The 17755-nt window shown below is 53.2% G+C and overlaps 1 protein-coding gene across 1 annotated transcript; it reads left to right on the forward strand.

Annotated features, from left to right (window-relative positions):
• Positions 1-12926: 12926 nt before the first annotated feature.
• On the forward strand, positions 12927-17613 carry LOC149994368 (speedy protein E4-like). The gene is made up of 7 exons (XM_090259053.1): positions 12927-13035; positions 13571-13783; positions 14434-14492; positions 14858-14943; positions 16501-16672; positions 16856-16930; positions 17584-17613. Exons 1-7 carry the CDS (start codon positions 12927-12929, stop codon positions 17611-17613), a joined length of 744 nt encoding a protein of 247 aa, XP_090115179.1.
• Positions 17614-17755: the final 142 nt, after the last annotated feature.

A 17755-nucleotide genomic window follows, 5' to 3' on the forward strand; every position in this document is an offset into this window, starting at 1 on the left:
GTGGTTGGAAAGAACAAATGCTTTTAATTGGATGCAGAACCAGTGGAGAGGTCCAACTAGTGACTCTTTGGGGAGTGACATACAGCACCACAGCCTAAACAACACACAGAAGTAGTGGGGGTAGAGCCCTGTTTCCTCCCATTTCTCCTGCTCTGTACGGACACGGGCTTGTAGCTACAGACACCATGGCAAACTCGCTGGCACCAAGACCGGGAAGAGAGAGGAGGCCTGGCCCCTTGCCCGCACACGGCTGCCGTACCTAAGGGAGCCCGAGCACACACTCACCTGGATGTGGCCGTTGTGCGGCCCGCTGTGGCCATACATGCACTCCGCCGTGGGTCGATTTCTTCTCCGTCAGGTGAATTCTAAACCAGGGCTTGAATCGCATGGGGTCATCCACATCAGGGCCATGGGGAGGCAGGTACATCCAACCGATAATGAACGAGCCGTCCCACCTGTAGGAAGGACAAGGGCGCACGTCCACAGGAGGGTTACCTGAGGCACCAAGGCAGAGGTTCCTCACCCGCAGCTCTTCACAGTGACCACCCACGTCTGCATGCTCCAGGCCCACGGAGCACCTCAGGGCCAACACACATCAAGATACCCCTGATCTATCACAATGGGACAAGCATGGCCCTGCCCATCAAGTGCTTGTTCATGACAGAGTCGTTATCTAATGAAAAACAACGTGAGCCCTGGCTACTGTGGCTCAGTGGATTGAGTGCCCGACTGCAAACCAAAGGGTCACCGGTTCCATTCGCAGTCAGGGCATAGGCCTGGGTTGGGGGACAGGTCCTCAGGTGGGAGCGTGTGAAAGGCAACCACACATTGATGTTTCTCTCCCTCTCCTTCTCCCTCCCTTCCCTTCTCTCTAAAAATAAATAAATATTTCTAAAAGTCAATGAGACTATACTTAATAACAGTGTATTTGATCACTGAAATTTACTGAGAAGACAACTTCAACGTGAGATGATGGATACGTTAACTACCGGTAGCTAGATGGTGGGACCATGCAGTGTGCCTTAGAAATCTTACATTTTTGTCAATTATATCTCAATACAGCTGAAAAATGAACTCTTTAAATGCAAAAAAAGCAGTTAGACCTGAATCCAAGAAAGCCTTTTAGAAAGGGGAGGCAGCTAAACGACACGAGGAAGAAGCGGAATAATCTCCTAAGTGATGCCCAATAAATAGGGCAACTGACCTGAGAAAAAAACGGGGTGCTGATTTCAACAGGACATCACGAGCAAAACACACAACTACAGCGTGCGGGCCTGCTTTGGGTCCCGATTGGAACGAACCCGCTGTCAAAGGCAGTTTTGAGACTATCGGGGAACCTTACATATGCACAGGGTCTCAGGTAATGTCAAGGAATTACCGCTACTTTTGCAAGATGTGATAAGAACGTGGTGCATATGTAGGGAAATACCCACATTTGTAGAGATCCACATTGAAGGATGAACACATGAAGCAACACAGGCCTGGGATTTGCTTGAAACCTCCTAAGAACAGAACGGCAAGGGGCAGAGACAGAGGCCACAAACTTGGCGCACTACCAGTAACTGCTGAATCCCGGTGGCAGGCATTGGCAGTTCATGCTACCATTCCCGCTATTCTTGTGTGTTTGAACCAGTGACAGATAGAAAGGGACAGAACTCAGATCAAAGGACACGCAGTCCCCACACACACGCTCAGCACAAATGCACCCACATTCTCAGTGCAGGGACACGGACAGCCCGGTCGGGAGGACCCCGTAGTCGCTCCTGCCTGCCCAGGAAGAGCCCAGATCTACAGCTTCTAGCTCTAGCCACGGGAGGAGAGAACTTACTCACTCCTGTGGCTGCCTGTCTGAGACGAGAGCCAGTTGCTGTTATTCAGTCATGGCATCCATTTCCCCTGCTTTGAGAAGCTTCTTTTTATTCATTTTTATGACTCACTGCCAGTATGAAAAACAATTCTCACCCCCACCCCCCACCCACCCCACGACTAAAAAGAAAAACATACGCCCACGCTGGGAGCTGTTGGGTTGTCCCTGAGAAAATGCTTTAATAGCAAGGCTTTTGCCCAGTGATATCAAACGTAACATATGTAAAGTGTGTTTCTTAACGAACGCTCCCACCAAAGAATATAAAGCCATACTTATCCCCGTGCAAACCCCACTCGGTGAGCAACCAGAGTCCCCAGGTGGCCCGTCTGGACCACGCTCGGAAGAGCCACACTGAGGCTGTCCGGGGCCGCTGAGAGGCAGACCCACCACTGTTACATGGCGAGCAGCCGGTCTCCCGGACCGGGCTTCTGGCCTGAGCCAGCGAGAAGGGAAGCAGGGGCAGAACACCAGCGCTCCCCGGGGCACCCGACTGTTTCCACTGGGACATCAGCTACAGCAACACCTGGGCCCAGGCGCCTGCCCGGAGTTGGCAAAGTATTAACCGCACATGCCTGGCCCTAGGATTTCTGTTCAGGAGGCCCTGTTCAGGGCACATGCACACCTCACGGTGGGGGAGAAGCTGCTCTACAGAGAACCACCTAGGGCCGCGAAAAATAACTGATGAGAGGTTCCTTGTGATTGCTCCAATGACATATAGCAAGCAGCTGACTTGCCCCTCGGGTAGAAAAGGCACTAAGTTCCATCCACATGGGGCAGCAGTCCTGACTTCACAAGAAACCACACATGAAGAGAAAAGAAAAGAAAAGAAAAGAAAAGAAAAGAAAAGAATTCACACGCGAGGCTCTCGGACTCACCACCACATTCAGCAGTCCTCCACAGGGCCCGATATCCGGCTGCCACAACCCCGAGATGTGTCTGTATCGGTGGAGCACTACAGGAAGAGACAAAGCGGGTCTTCATTTTAGAGCCAGCCAGTCTTCACTTGACAGTGCATCAGGGGACAGGGCAGGAGGGGGAAGACAGGACTATGAAGAAATTACAAAGGCTTGTAACAGCCTTGCACACAAGGAATTCAGCAAAGCTTACCTACAAAACTTCCTAAAGAATTCTAAGAATGAAAACGTCTTTGAAAAGCATAGTAAAACAGACAACGGAGTCCTTTGGAAACCCAGCCTCAGTGTGAGCAGCTCCAATGACAGGGAACTGCTGTCTTGCAAGACATGGACTGAGCTGAGCGCCTTTGTGAAATGACGAGCCTCGCGTCCGTTTACACAGCTGAGGGGGCACGGGAGTCCTTAAGAGGTGGCGGCAGAGCCCACAATGTCATGGGACTGTACATTAAGAATTAAGTTGGGTCTTCTCTCTTTTTTTAAAAACATCGCACTTCCCCACCTGATTTCAAAAGCAAGGCAACCGTATTCACTGAAGACGACTGGAGAGAAGGAAACCCAGTGCCAACCTGAAATCTCACTAGAGAGAGGACCAGCTGCAGTAAACCTTTTGGAAAATGTCCTTCACTTCAGTTTTCCTCTGCCTTTGCACACGTACTTGTTCGGTGAAAGCTGACTGAATTAATGGGCAACCAACTCACGTAAAGCCCTGACTGCCAGGCGTAGGGTCTGGGGTCTCTGTGCAGGCACTGTGTGGTAGGTAACGTCGTGTACCAACTGGACTGGACCACAGGGTGCCTAGACACTTGGCCAAACATGATTGCACATGCGCCTGGGAAGGTGCTTCTGGCTGAGGTTAACACTTATACCGGCGGACTGAGTAAAGCCGACCGCTCTCCCCACTGGGGTGGGCCTCGTCCAGTCAGGTGGAGACCTGAGTGCAAGGCTGATCTCCCACCAGTAAGAGGGAACCCCTCCTGCCTGGCTGCAAGAGCTGAGACATGGCTTCTCTAACTACAACAAGATAATAACCCTCCTGTGAATGAGGGGGGATTTCCTCCTCCTGCCTGACAGCCTTGAGGTGCACACTGGCTGAAAGTGGCCTGTCCAGCCTCACTGTATACCAAACTCCTTCTATCTACTAGAGCAATTTGGAGCACTGCCAGGATTCTAGGTTAGAACCTCAAAGCCAGAGCCCTACAGGTCGTTATTTTCAAGTTCAAAATGCACTTCAACAGTCACCATCAATTTGCACACAGGGACACGTGGTAGGTATGTCATAAGGACAGCACATCGCCCCATGATGCTTCCACCTTCTTACACACACAGATTAGTAAGATAACACATGGCCTGATATGGAGAAAAAGAAACACAAGTGATACTGCAAAAGCCACTAATCTGAGGCCACAAAGCTCCTGACAGTCCCAATCTGCAGCCTCAGGTGATGCTGACTTGCTTCTCTCTAGGACAGCGTCGTGCACTCGGTCAAGACTGTGGATCCTTTCTGGTCCAGCAGAACACGGCCTAGAGGCTTCTAGAAGACCAGGGGGACACGGGCCCTCAGTAGCTCCAGGGACGGAGCGAACGGAGGAGGAGGAAACAGTGCAAGGTCCCAGGCACCTCGCAAACCAATCGTCACAGCGCTTCTCTGGAACGTCTGGGTAACAACAGAGAAGAAATTCGAAGCTGCACTGCATCAGAACATTTTAGGAGCACTGGGATACTGGGGCGTAGAGAGGTTTGAAATTAGGATTGAAATGACTGTTTTTTCCCCTCAAATACTTTATTTATTTATTTTTAGAGAGAGGGGAAGGGAGGGAGTAAGAGAGGGAGAGAAACATCCATCTGTGCTTGCCTCTCATGCACGCCCGATGGGGACCTGCCTCGCAACCCAGGCCTGTGCCCTCACTGGAAATTGAACGGGCCACCCTCTGGTCCACAGGCCAGCGCTCAATCCACTGAGCCGTGCCAGCCATGGCTCTCTTTTCACACATTATATATTTTTTCCTCATACTCATGGAGGCAAGAGACCACTCAGTTTAAATATGTCCACAGAGAAATGCAGCCAATGCTTACCCACATCGTATTTTCATTATGTTTTCTGGATCTTCCTAATTTCCTACAACACAATGACTACTCCATTTTTATAACTACACCCAAAGCTTAGAGAGGACAGCAATCTCCAGTTAGAACGGTGCCTTCTAAGCTGTTGGCTATCAGCAGCTGGGGGACATCATAACACGTGGCTAAAGTCCAGAGGCCCTGGAAGGCGTGGTGAAAAGTCTGGACTCACGATACATTCTTACAAGCTACAGAAAACGTCCGACCACAACACACGCCCAACACAACTCCAGGCACTTCCTAGCTCCCAGCCCCCGAGCCTCCCTCCCACACGTGGGTCACAATTCCATTCTCGGTCTTGGCTATCAGTTCCAGAGACACTGTTGTTCTAGAAGAATCCCGTGGCAAATGTATGACATAATGACCCTCTAAGTGCTTGTCCACTGCATTTAAAAGCCCGTGCCAGGCTGTTCCCGTCAGCACAGCCATGGCGATTGATCGACAACTCTCATTAAGAAGTGCTACGTCATATTCTCTTCCACGGGCCTGGAGAAGGCACCGTGGCTCACTGACTGCCAAGCAGAGCGAGAGCGGGGCCGTCTAAGACAGAATGTTCTAGAGAGGCTGCTTCCAACAGGTTTTGGAGGAGAACACAATTCATGCCTTCAGATTTGGCCCACCTCACCCCCTTGTGGCCCGGCTCCTCCTGACCGCTTATACACACTCCTGACGAGCCCCCTCGCCACTGGTCTTCACTCAGGCAGCTCAGCTCTGGGCCCGACGACACAAGCACTGTGGGCTGTGCACAGCGCTCAGACACTGCCCCCAGCACGCCCACCAGTCCTGGCGTCTCCACACTGACTCCTGGGGGGTTCCCCGCTGTAAGTAAAATGGGACAAGCGAGCTCGTCAGCCGCACGTCCAGAGCCTGGCAGGGCTTAGGAGAAACGCCACAGATGACTCTATTCCTTGTGTTCCGAGTAGGTTTTATTAGAAACCGTGCCCTTATAAGACTCAGAAGTGGGTCTCGTCCACACAGGCGATGCCGACACGGGGCCCACTCAGCGGGGCTGAGGTAATAAGCAGCAGCGGGTCCCTGCAAGCAGATATTTTTAACATCTTTCTTGACAACTGAAATTCACACTCTGCATCTCAGCTCAACCTAATAAAAACTGGAGATAGCCTTAATCACCATGGAATATGGCTTAGGAAAAGTTCCAGAGCCCAAGTAATGTCCATCAAGAGGAATCCGGTTCTAAATAATTAACTCTTTCTACGGCGTTTTGTCTCACGTGCATGTGGGTACAGGTACGCAATTTCTTCAGATTCACATATGCTGTCTAAACGCAAGTGACTACTGAAGCCTAGGACAAACCACTTACACTACCTTTTGGAATACAAGGGCTTTAGGGCTTCGACCCTGCTCTCTCCGCTCGGCCTTAATAAATAATAGGTGCTAAGGTATGCATCAGAGCGATCGTGCTGGTACTACCCCAAAACACAAAAGATGCTGCAGAAACCTGGCCCGGCCCAGCCCACCGCTCAGGTACGACGCTGGTTACGGCCACCCCACAGGGAACAGAGCGGAAAGGTGAAAAGACAGCACAAGCCAAGGGCAGCTGGCTCTTAGGACCAAAGCGTCCGCGTGCCGTGAGTCAGAGGTCCCTCCCCATGCAGCTTCTCACCATGCTGCCCTGCCAAAGCCAAAGCAGCAGGAGGTACATACGGCAGGTGTACGCATCTCTGTACCTCATGTGCTCGTAACCGGGAGGAATTTTCACGAAACGTCCTGACCTCACGCGAGGGTTTACACCTGAACAGACACAGCAGGGAAAGGGCTAAGGATGGTTCCACTTTCACGATGGTATAAATAGTTTTCATATGACTCAACACCCTTTCCCTCTCTGCCATCGCACTCAATCCCTGGTACCTTGGGAGGCAAGCACTTGTCAAAAATGAGAGGCCTGGCTGGGAAGAAAATGTGCTAGATCTTCATTTTAATCAACAGATTCACACCAGAAACTCATGAGGGAGGGCAATCTTGGGACACTCTCTTCCTGTCCCTGTCATGGATCCATGGAGCTCACAGCAGAGGGCGCAGCCTGTGGGCATTTAGAGTGGCTCTTTTGGGAACCCTTGTGCCCCGACTAAGATATCCAGCTTGTATAATGTATGCCTAGTGTTTTCCTCTGCTTGTGCTCGTTCTGCTGTTGAGTATGGAGGATGTCTGCCAGCTCCTAACTCAGACCCTTCGCTTCTGAATCAAGGCTGGCTCACGCTCCCACCTATGCCAGGGAATAAGGGTGAGTTGCCTTCAAAAGCAAACTCACAAAAATATGCTCCTGCATTGTGAAACCTGCTTTCGTTGGGGGCAGATTAAACACTTTAGGATACCAAATGAAGATAATATAAATTATTCTCTGAATTTCCCAACCGTTTTCAAGGGGTCAAGAATAACCAGTCAAAAGAAACCTCCAGATAGCCTCCTTTGTCTGCCCACATCCCCGCACGCACGTGTGTGTGTTCACCTCGTCATGGCCCTTGTCCCCAGTCTGTTGCTCACATCCTGACCTACCCCTGACCACACCAGTTCCTGCTCCCCAGAAGTCCCTACCCACCTACGGAGAAGATTGTTCTTTGACGTGACTGTGTCTGTCCCACAGGTTGGACCTGAGCCAGAATGGAGGCTCATTTCTGCAAACACCTCTCAGAGACTGGTTGATCAGAAATGATCTTCATTTAGATTTAAATCGGCATCCTCCATAGTCTCCTGCTGTGTACTGGTTCCCAGAACAGGTGCTTGTCCCACCCGGGCCAAACATGTAATTACCTATACCTGGCTGCACTCATGTACTAGTACCTGTGACTTTCACCCCTCTTTCCTATGTCATTCTTTGGTGCTTGCCAAGTGGTGTGGGGATCCATTTCATTCTTCAGCTGCCCCAGACGTACCTCATATGTAAGTTTGGCCAGCCTCTGCTTCAGTCTGCTCCCTGCTCTCCCTTACAGAGGTAGATTTTCCTATCTCACGGCTTTTCCCTGGGTCTGCGTGCACAAACACCAGCTACCTGCCCGACCCCCTACACTCACAGCCAAGACGTGCTCTGCAGGGGCCTTATTGACCACGTATGCTGTCCTCTGGGGGTCACAGCCTGTAATGCCTGGGACACGTGAGCACCTGCCTCCCTCTACGATGCTATTTGGAGTGCTCGCACTCTTTTTGCCTTTTTGAAGATTTTATTTATTTACTTTCAGAGGGAGGGGAAGGAGGGAGACAGGGATGTGAGAGAGAAACATTGATTGGTTGCCTCTCACATGCCCCCAACTGGGGACCTGGCCTGCAACACACGCATGTGCTCTGGCTGGGAATCGCACTGGCGACCCTTCAGTTTGCAGGCCGATGTTCAATCCATTGAGCCACACCGGCCACGGATGACAACCATCTCCATGCTGCTCTAAGATGACATCATCAAATAGCCTCACAACACTCAAAAAGCAGTTATCAAAGAGAAGAACTGGTCATATTACTCATAAAAGCCAGCTGGTCGTCCCTAAGAGTCACACAACTTTTCTTGAGTGTGTGTACACAGGGACTGGTGTAGCGAGCTTGGTTCTAACTCTAAAGAGATTTAACACACTGAGCTATGGACAAATAACAGAGGAACTGAGGGTACAGCCAGGACCACGCGGGCTCCCACAGGATAAAGGCGGGGAGGGCACCGGCGGAGCACCAGCTTCCTGCCCCTGAAATTCTGGGCTTTAGAGGAATCACAGAAGCGTTGTTCTCGCCCATGAGACGAGAGGACAGCAAGGGTTACATTTCCAGGAGAGATGACCACTCGGGCCTCCCCAACACACTTCCTCTGGAGGGACACACGTCTCCTGGGTTGGTGAGATGTGAAGCAGGGGCAAGACAAGAAACTAAAGTCTGGACGTGCACAAGGCAGGAGGATCGGAAGATCCTGAGCAGATCGGCCTTGCGGTGGGACCCGCAGTCAGGGGGGACAGCCGCGCCGGAGGCAGCAGCCAGCATGAGAATCATTCTGAGGGCAAGGGTGAAGCCCAAGGACCACAGGAGCAGGGGGAGGGGATGCTAGGAGCTGGAAGAACTGCAGAGGAAATGTGGCAGGGCAGACGGGTCCCGACAACAGCCTGAGGTTCCCTGAGGCAGACAGGAGGGGGCAAGAGCTTGGAGCGCACAGCTGAGCCACCCAGAATGGCGCATGGACGTGGAAGGCCCATGAAGAACTTACAGTCGTTTGACAGGAAATCGCCCCAAATGTCACCAAATCCCAACCCAGAAACACTAGCCAATACAGCACTCCAAAATGGCCATGTGATCACAGCGTGGAGAGTCTCTGGTGCGATGCGGAGGCAACAAGACAATGAAATCGGCCCAGCTATAGGGACTGAACGTATCTCCCCACACAGTCAGCTGCTCTGCAGGAACGCCACGCTCTACCTGTGCTGGTGGCGCAGCCACGTGAAGGAGGGGCACCTCACAAGGGGAGTCTCAGAGGAACAGACCCACGGAAATGACTGAATACATAAAGGCACCAACTAGCCCCCAGACCGGGAAGAAAGCCGGAGTGCTTCAGCGCCCAGTCACCAGCCTGGCCCACAGCGAAGCCCCACCGCCCTGCCTGCCTACTTCTCCGTCCCCAACCACACATGTTTCCATGGAGGAGCGCGGCCCTCAGTTCCTGGGGGAGGTACTTGGTAAGAGGACATCACCTGCTCCGCTTTCAATTGACAACAGGGTAGGAAGCGCTAAAGCAAGTAATAACCACAATCTTCCGAGACGGGCTTAAGGGGAACGATGGTCCTTTTCAGAGAGGTGAACAGGTCAACTTCGGGCCCAAGAGAACGGGGTCGCCACGACTTTCTTACTCTGTTCTTTCATCCCCAGTCCTGGGTGCTAATGATGCACGCCACACCCAACAAGGGGGTGAGTGAGCAGGCTGCTCCCTGTGACCCCGCTGCTCCTGGGCGACATCAGCCTTAACAGGAGCCTTCGCAGCCCCCTCCAAAGGGGCACAGAGGAAAGGCTGGCTGGGGAGGCATTTGGGGCTCGGGACACTTGGTGCACTCACGGAGCGTTGCTCACGACTCTACAAAGTAACAGAGCAAAGGACAGAAATGGCGGGCTGGGGGACTGGGAGGCTGGGAGAGGGGCAACACATGGAGAGAAAACTGAAGGAAAGACCACCACAGGGCTGGAGCCGGATGCTGGGCTGGAGTGGGGAGCGGGCCCACAGGCAGCCCCGTTAGCTGAGGGCCTCAGCGGGAGGCTCACGGATGCATTTCTCACTTCCTATCCGCCATCCGCGCATCCAGTCAGGCTGTCGGCCCAGAAACCAAAAGAACGGACCCCTGCAAGCACCCCAGAGCTTCTTCCTAGGGCAGACAAGTTTCTCACATCTAAAGCAGTGGATACCTAATATCCTCTGACGGGATGAAAAGTAAGGGTACAGACACGCCTAGAAAAGCGAGAAGAGAGCCACCCACCCAGTTTGGGCACTGTAACTACCAGTGCTGGCTTTAAAACATCAATCATAACATTAAGATTAAGGTGTCTAAAAATTACACTGAATTTGGGGACAAATTACTTCATTATCCATCGTTGATGCTCATGCTGTCTGGACTTAGAACAAAGTTAATCATGGATCATATTAATTTAGGCTTTGCAAAGATGTCTTGACAAGACAGACCAATGATCTCCAGCTTCTACAACTTTTCACAAAAACCACGTTCTGGAAAAAGAAACATCTGCTAAGCAACACAGCAAAGAAATCAGAACGAAAAGGAAACAAACTGCTAGAAGGCAGAGAATTTGCTTCCTCTGTCTGGTTTCTTTCACTTCACGTAACCCCCTCGAGGCCTCTATCCCCACTGTCCCAGATGGCTGCATTCCGTTCCTTCTCCTACTTGAGTAACGTGCCACTTGAAAAGGACATCTCACGTCTTCTGTACCCGCTCATCCACTGACGGACCCAGGTTCTTTCCACACCTCGGCTCTGCTGAATAATGCTGCAACAAACCGGGAGGTGCACATAGCTCTTCCAAGTTCTCCTTTCATTTCCTTCCAAGAAATTCCCAGACCTGGAATTGCTACGTCATAGAATGTTGAGGAGCTGCCATACCGTTTTCTGGAAGAACTGATGGGACTTCACTCAGGGTTGGTACAAGCAGATTAGAAACATGGACGTGAACAAATAAAAAATACAACTTCGGGTACATCCTGACTGTCTCATCCAAGTGTTCAAATGATGGATCAGAAGCACGACTCACGGCCCAAGGGTGGAAACAACCCGAGTGTCCATCAGCCCATGGATGCAGCAACAAGATACGGTTTCTATAATCGATATCATCCATCCTATAAAAAGAAGGAAATTCTGGCGCATGCAACAACATGCATGAACCTTGAAACCTTACGCTGACAAAATAAGCCTGAAATAAATGTACAGACACTATAGGATTCCACCGATACGGGTTCCCTACAGTAGTCAAGCTCCTACGGACAGGAGGCGCAAGGGTGGCTGGCTACCAGGACCAGGGGGAGACGGATAAAAGTTCATCTTTGTTGGGTGCAGAGTCTCAGTTTGGGAAGACGACAAAGTTCTGCGGACGGACGGCGGTGACTGTAGCACAAGGTGCATGCGTTCGATACCCGCGAATTTAACCTCTGTTGTGGTTAAAACGGTAAACTGAGTATGTTATTTCACCACAATAAGAAAGCAAGGGAGGGAGGGAGGGAGGATAAACAAAAGGAAGTAAAGGGTTCCGTGCCCAGGAAAACAGGAGAGCTGTGAGGCTGGCAGGTGGTTCAGAAACAGCATCCGCTGACCCTGCGGCGTAACGGGTTGGTCGGTACCTTTTCTGCATCTGCCCTCCCCACCTGCACAGGGAACATTCTGTTCTGTCTTCAACTGGAGACCTTTCCACTTAAGTCTTCCTGTGTGGGTGACATTTCATTCATAGGGTACCTGAGCGGTAGTGAAATGTCTGACTCAAGAGTGAAACACAGGCTGAAAACGTGGATATGTGGATGAGAGTTCCTTCCCTGGACTTGAGGGGCAGGCTTTGGGTGCTTCATGGACTCCCTCAAATCGCAGACACCGTCTGAAGCATGTGAGCGCATGTGCGGCTTTCTAGGATTTTAGGTTCTCACAACGTCTCTTGGAATGAAAGCTGCCTGAGGGTTGAGGATGCGTTTCCCCTGCTTCCAAATCCTGAACATCGTTTCCTGAGACATCGAGCGTCGCCAAAACCTGTGCTTGCTGGTGCTGTGCTTGTCGTTTTCCAAAGTGCCTGTACCGCGCTCAACTGATTATTTTAATAAGATCAACTCATTCAATATTGTACAAGGGAAGAGCTGGGAAGAGAGAAAGAGAGGAAGACAGGGAGAGAAACCGATGTGTGAGAGAGGCAAAGACCGCTTGCACAGGGCCCCAGACGGGGACCAGCCTGCGACCCAGGCAGGTGCCCTGACCGGGAATCACACGGGTGAAACTGTCGCTTGCAGGATCAATGCTCAGTGCAACGAGCCACGCAGGTCAGCGCACCAAATTCGCCGTTTGAAACTAAATTGTCACTTGGCAGGGCCACGGACCCAGGAACTTTTTTACACTTTTACCCTGCTCTTGAAAGGTCTTAGTATTTCTGCTTTACCTCCCTCTCCCGCCAGGCAACACTCTGAAATGGAAATGGGAGAGAAGACCTGCCAACCCAGTTCAGGCTCAGAATGGAGACAACAGCGCACTGGCTGGGGACGAGGTAAAGAGCGATGCTGACACTGGAGGACAGCTCTGGAGGCTGGTCTGAGCTTGTAGGGTCAGCAGCAGGAGACACTGTTTACCCTGACCGTCAGGAGAAGTAAGTGCATGCGTGGCACTTACATGGATTCTATGTATGGCAAGTACATATGTGTGTTTGAGTCTTTCAAACTGGTGGCCGGGTGGGAATAACCGATGACATCAGAGGCTTCCGAACCTCCTGATTGGGAGGATCCATTCCGTGGCGCTAGGCAGCCCAGGTGGGCAACTACTTCTGTGATCGCCCACATTTACGGAAGGAGAACAAGGAGCCATGGCTGACACTGACTCAAGTGCCAACTGTGACCACCTTGGCCCAGAGCCGAGCACCTCAGGGAGCCCGATGGAGCTCAGAGTTACTCGGGGGAACGCAGGACAATCAGGTGAGGAAACGGGGGGCGGCGGGATTTGGCACGGTTGACATTAAGGAGGAAGGGGGCCCTGAGCAGGCTGTGTGTGAAAGAAAGGAGAGATTCAGAGCACCACCGGATTACAGGAGATGACAGGAGCTGGGGACCAGGAGATCCCCATGAAAGGACAGCCTGGGAGGCAAGCAAGGAGGGATAGGAGATGAGATTCAAAGATGAGAGAAGGGAAGGGAAGAAACAAGGACGGTCCTTTTGTCCCCCTTCAATGGGAGAAATCCTCTCAAACGAGGAAGACCTTTGAGGACACAGAAGAATAACGGCAAGGTGAACATGGGGGGCGGTGGAGGGGCGGAGTATTGGATTCACCAAAGGAGGAAGATGAAAAGATGGCAGGGGAGAAGGCCGGTAGCCTATGAGACAAGAAAGAATGGAGGGGTTGGTTTCTAGGGACGGGGGGAGAGGTGGGGTGGAAACGAGGTCGGGTTTTGGTGACCAATAGCTGAATTTCAAAGGCAAAAGCCTTATAACGTACCCTGGGTTCTTAACTCAGGCGCCTGTGTGGAATCCACCACCGCTGCTCGGACAACCGCAGCAAAGCGGAAGAGGGGGCGAGCAGAGAGGCGGGAGGCACAGGAGGAGACCGTCCCCACGCCTAACAACACCTGGCTCGTGGAGGACCGGGACGGTCTCAAAATGACCCTGAAAAGGAAGCGCGGTACAACGGTCCAGAGAGAACACCAGGAGGCCTTTGCCAGGCTTCTCAGTAAGCAGATACCCTGGAGAGCCCCCTCCTAGCCTACTCTTAAGTCACAACTTTGAACAACTATACTTTTCCAACAGAAAAGAACTCCCTGCTGGTTGGTGGGCTCTCCTTCCTAGGTGGGCTCCCTATCGAGTCTCAGTGGGGACCCTTAGATTAGGCTAGACTTGAGGAGGGTTTGCACTGGGAATCACGTGGCCTGTGAGTATTGCACCCTCGGAGACTTCTGAGCTCTCACTGGCCTTTTGAATCTAAATACCTTCACGTGTGTAAGGGGAGAGAAGGAGGCCAACTTCACGCCTTGATGTGACTGTCAACAAGACAAAGGACGGAATGGCTCTGGCATGAATGAGCAGGGCTGCATTCATGCGTGATGGGGGAGCAGCACTGAGTCGCTAAGATCTCAGTCACGCAGATAAGCTGCTGCCACCCTACGTGTCGCTCGGTCCCCCGGGACTGGGTGGGTGAGGGTGGTGACACACCTGCCTCCTTTCCCAGGGAACGATCTCCTCTATCCCTCTTCCTGGCAGCCTCACCCTTCGCCCCGCTCCTCAACCTTCCCCCAGAGCGGCACGCTTCCCCTCTTGAGCCCGGTACGCTCCCACGGAAACTCCGTTGCTGTCATCAGGCTCACACTTGCCCTCTCTTCACAGAGGACCCTGTCATCAAACGTTTCCTTGAGTGGGACGCGCAGCTGAGAATCTCAGATAAGGTGAGAGGGGTTCCTGCTCTACCATCGACCCTCGGATCAGGCGGCAGTTTCCTGAGCCCGCAGTCCCCCCCCCAACCTGCCTTCGGGGACCTAGGCGTGTCTCGCAGTGCGGACGGCAACCCTGCCTCTGCCCCGGCTCTTCTGGGACCTGAGCCCAAGGCTTGTCCCTCTTCTCTCAGCTCTTGGGGACTCCCCCTCGCTCCAGCTTCTCAGAGACCCTCCCGATGCCGGCCGGCCCAAACACAGAGCATCTCTGAGACCCTAGGCGCCTGCCATGCCGGGAGCATCAGCCTTTCCCTTGTCCCGCTCTTCTTCCTCTTTCACAATGTGAGTCCTCGTGTGTGTCTTCCTCCTCTTCCCACCAGTACCTGCTCTCAATGGTCCTGGCCTATTTGAGCCGCGCCGTCCTGTTCTCCTGGCAGTACCGGCGCATCCACTTCTTCCTGGCCCTGTGAGTACCGTGCTGAACCCCATCAGTCACTTTCATCCTCTGGGGAGCGCGGGGACACGAGCGGGTCTCCGACCTCTCACCTGCTTTCCACCCCATTTCTACCGTGTACACTGGGGATGAACTTGATAGGACTGGACTACAGCGTGTCTTACACTGTTCTTAGGAAGACCCAACAACACCAATGTCCGTTACAAGACTGAAGAAACCACAAGAAAACATCAGGTCCTCACAAACATTTCACACCACCCTTCCCCTGAGTAAACAGGCTTGAGACGAACCGTTCCTAAGTCTTCTCCCCCACATCCCGCCACACCTCTCGACGACACCACATGTCACGGTCCTTCTCCTCAGTGCAGGCCCCCGTCACATACCACAGATCGATTGTGAATACTCGCCCCGGGTCCCGGGCCGGCCTGTTCGGCTGTTTCGAGTGCCGTGCGGTCCACCGAAGTGTTGCGGGTTCGGTCGCGGTCAGGGCTCCTGAAGGAGGCGACCGATCCGGGTTTCTCGCTCACGTCAATGTCTCTCCCTCTCTCTGAATCAATGCACATCTCCTCGGGGGAGGAGAACAAACAGTAAGACCCAGGGCTCTTTCTTACCAATCTCCCTGAATGGACTTCGAAACACAGCTCTAACCACTTCCCCACCCCCCCACCCAACAAGTCCACTGGCTCATGTTGTTCTCAACCGAGGCCAGAGTTCTCGCTGTGAAATCAGCTCTCTCTGCACCCTCCATCAAACCCGGTGACCACCCTGACACTCCCCTCTTCGTTTCGCTGCTCTTCCCAACACCCTTCCCTGACTGTATATTGTGCTTTCTGTCGCGGTACTTTTACACGCATGTAACTGAAAGACACAATCTCCTCTGAAACTAACTCAAACGCCAAAACCTTCGGACCTCCTCACTTCTGCACCCCGGTAGCCAAGGAAAAGCATTGCTAATTTAAATAAACAAACAAACAAAAAGCACATATATATCAACGGGTTCTTAAAACACTCGGCACCCTCCTCTTCATGTCGCACAATCTGTATGACATTGAGTCTCTGAGGGCATCAGTTTTGCACTTGACGAGGACACAAAGCGTTCGGTCATTCGTCCTATGAAACCTTACAAAGTGCACCTCCAGGGCCAGGGAGTGTGAGGATGGGAGCATTCAGAAGGGCCCCTGAGGGAATGCGCCAAGGAACCCAGTCCTGCCTCAGTCACTTGGTAGGAAACCGTGAGGACTGAGATGGGCCAGTCGGCTCCTGCCCGCAGGAGCTGTCCAGGGGCTCACACGACAGGGAGACGGGTGTGCGCGCGCACGGCAGGGTCAACGAAGGGGGTGGGCTTCCCCACTCAGTTCACTGTATCTGCATCGTCAAGGTAGGAGAGGGGCCCTTCAGCTGCCTGCTCAGCAGGGGCTTCTTGTGCCTGGGAGGCGCTCTGCGACCCTGCATGGGGCTCCTGCGGGTCCTGTGTGAAGGCCGTCCTGCCTGCGTCCTCTCTGGGAAGCTGACTGCAGGCAGGGCCCCTCTCCGTCTGCTCTCAGCTGACACCCTGATGGCTTTCCTCAGCTACCTCGCCATTGACATGGAAGAGGACCGCTGCGCCCCTAAAGAGGCCATCATTTTCTTCCTCTACGGGAACAACAACCGCGCCTGGCGTCCCATGTTCCAGAAGCAGCGGTTTGAATTCTTCCGCTCCATGGGCTACAGGGCATGGGTCACCAAGGAGGAGTGTGAAGAGGTAGGTGGGCGGCGGGGCTCTGGTGGAGGGCGGTGCCGGGCAGCGGAGGGAAAGGGTCCTGGGCCTCACAGCTGGGACTGGGGGGGTGAGAGAGACGGGGGTGGGGGGAAGGGGCGGACAAGGGGAGGGTCGTGGGTCCACCTGGAGAGCCCTCACCTTTTCAGGGACTCTTTGTCTTTCCAGATCCAGGCCTTCGATCCCCAGCTCTGGGTGTGGCGGCGAGACCGTGCCCTCCTTTCTCAGACCCCGAAGGCTAAGGTAGGTGTGAACGGAGGGAGGGCTGTGTCCCCACGGGTGCAGACGGAATCATCTGTGGACCCTGGAGGAAACCCGACACATTTAACTGCACCGCCCATGATCGTCGACCCCATCCCTCTCCGTCACCCTGCCACACGTCTGAAGCACACCCACCAGGCACACAGCCAGGCATGTGCCGGAACTCCTTTAGCTTTACCTTGTCCCAAAAGCACTTCCCCTGCCCCTCCATTCTAAACGATAGCTTTGCGGAATAGAGTTCTTTATGAAACAGGGCATGAAACGCACTCCTGGTGTGGCAGGGCCGCTCCCCACTCCCGGCTCCACTCTCTTTCTCTTGTCTTCAAACTTTCCGCTGCTGTGGCAGGAAGGCGACAGCCTGGAGAGCAGGAAGGCCGCCTGCCCCTGGCCTGCGCTGGCCTGACTGGGACATCCTTCGAGCACACTGTCCTCGGCACCAGGTTGGTGTCTCAGACCCCAGGCTGGGGAGAAACCACGGGAACCAGCCCCTCTGGGCCAGCACTGCCCATCCCTGGCCTTGGTTCAGAATGCACCGACCCTCTGCTGGGCAGAGCTGGGATTCTTCCCATCTGAGAAGTGGGCGGCCTCTTGGGAGCCTATCTCATTTCACCGGCCTTCTCCCAACATCCCCTAAGGGGCGCCACGCCACTACCACTTCTCGGTGAGGTGGCTCACGCAGTCCTCGGTGCATTGGACGGTCTCTTTGACATTCTCTCACAGCAGAGTCTCCGGCTCGGTGCAGCAGGCATTCCTCCGGGTGCTTCTCAGTCACATTCGCGGTTCATTCACTGAGGCTGCTTTCACCCG

Source organism: Furipterus horrens, unplaced genomic scaffold (genome assembly GCF_987537825.1).
Source record: "Furipterus horrens unplaced genomic scaffold, mFurHor1.1.pri manual_scaffold_13, whole genome shotgun sequence".
Lineage (NCBI taxonomy): Eukaryota > Metazoa > Chordata > Mammalia > Chiroptera > Furipteridae > Furipterus > Furipterus horrens.

Coding starts and splice junctions, on each gene's coding strand:
- LOC149994368 (XM_090259053.1), top strand. CDS start 12,927: ATGGCTGACACTGACTCAAGTGCCAACTGTGACCACCTTGGCCCAGAG. Junction 16,673..16,855: donor CCAAGGAGGAGTGTGAAGAG/GTAGGTGGGCGG, acceptor TTGTCTTTCCAG/ATCCAGGCCTTCGATCCCCA. Junction 16,931..17,583: donor CTCAGACCCCGAAGGCTAAG/GTAGGTGTGAAC, acceptor ACATCCCCTAAG/GGGCGCCACGCCACTACCAC.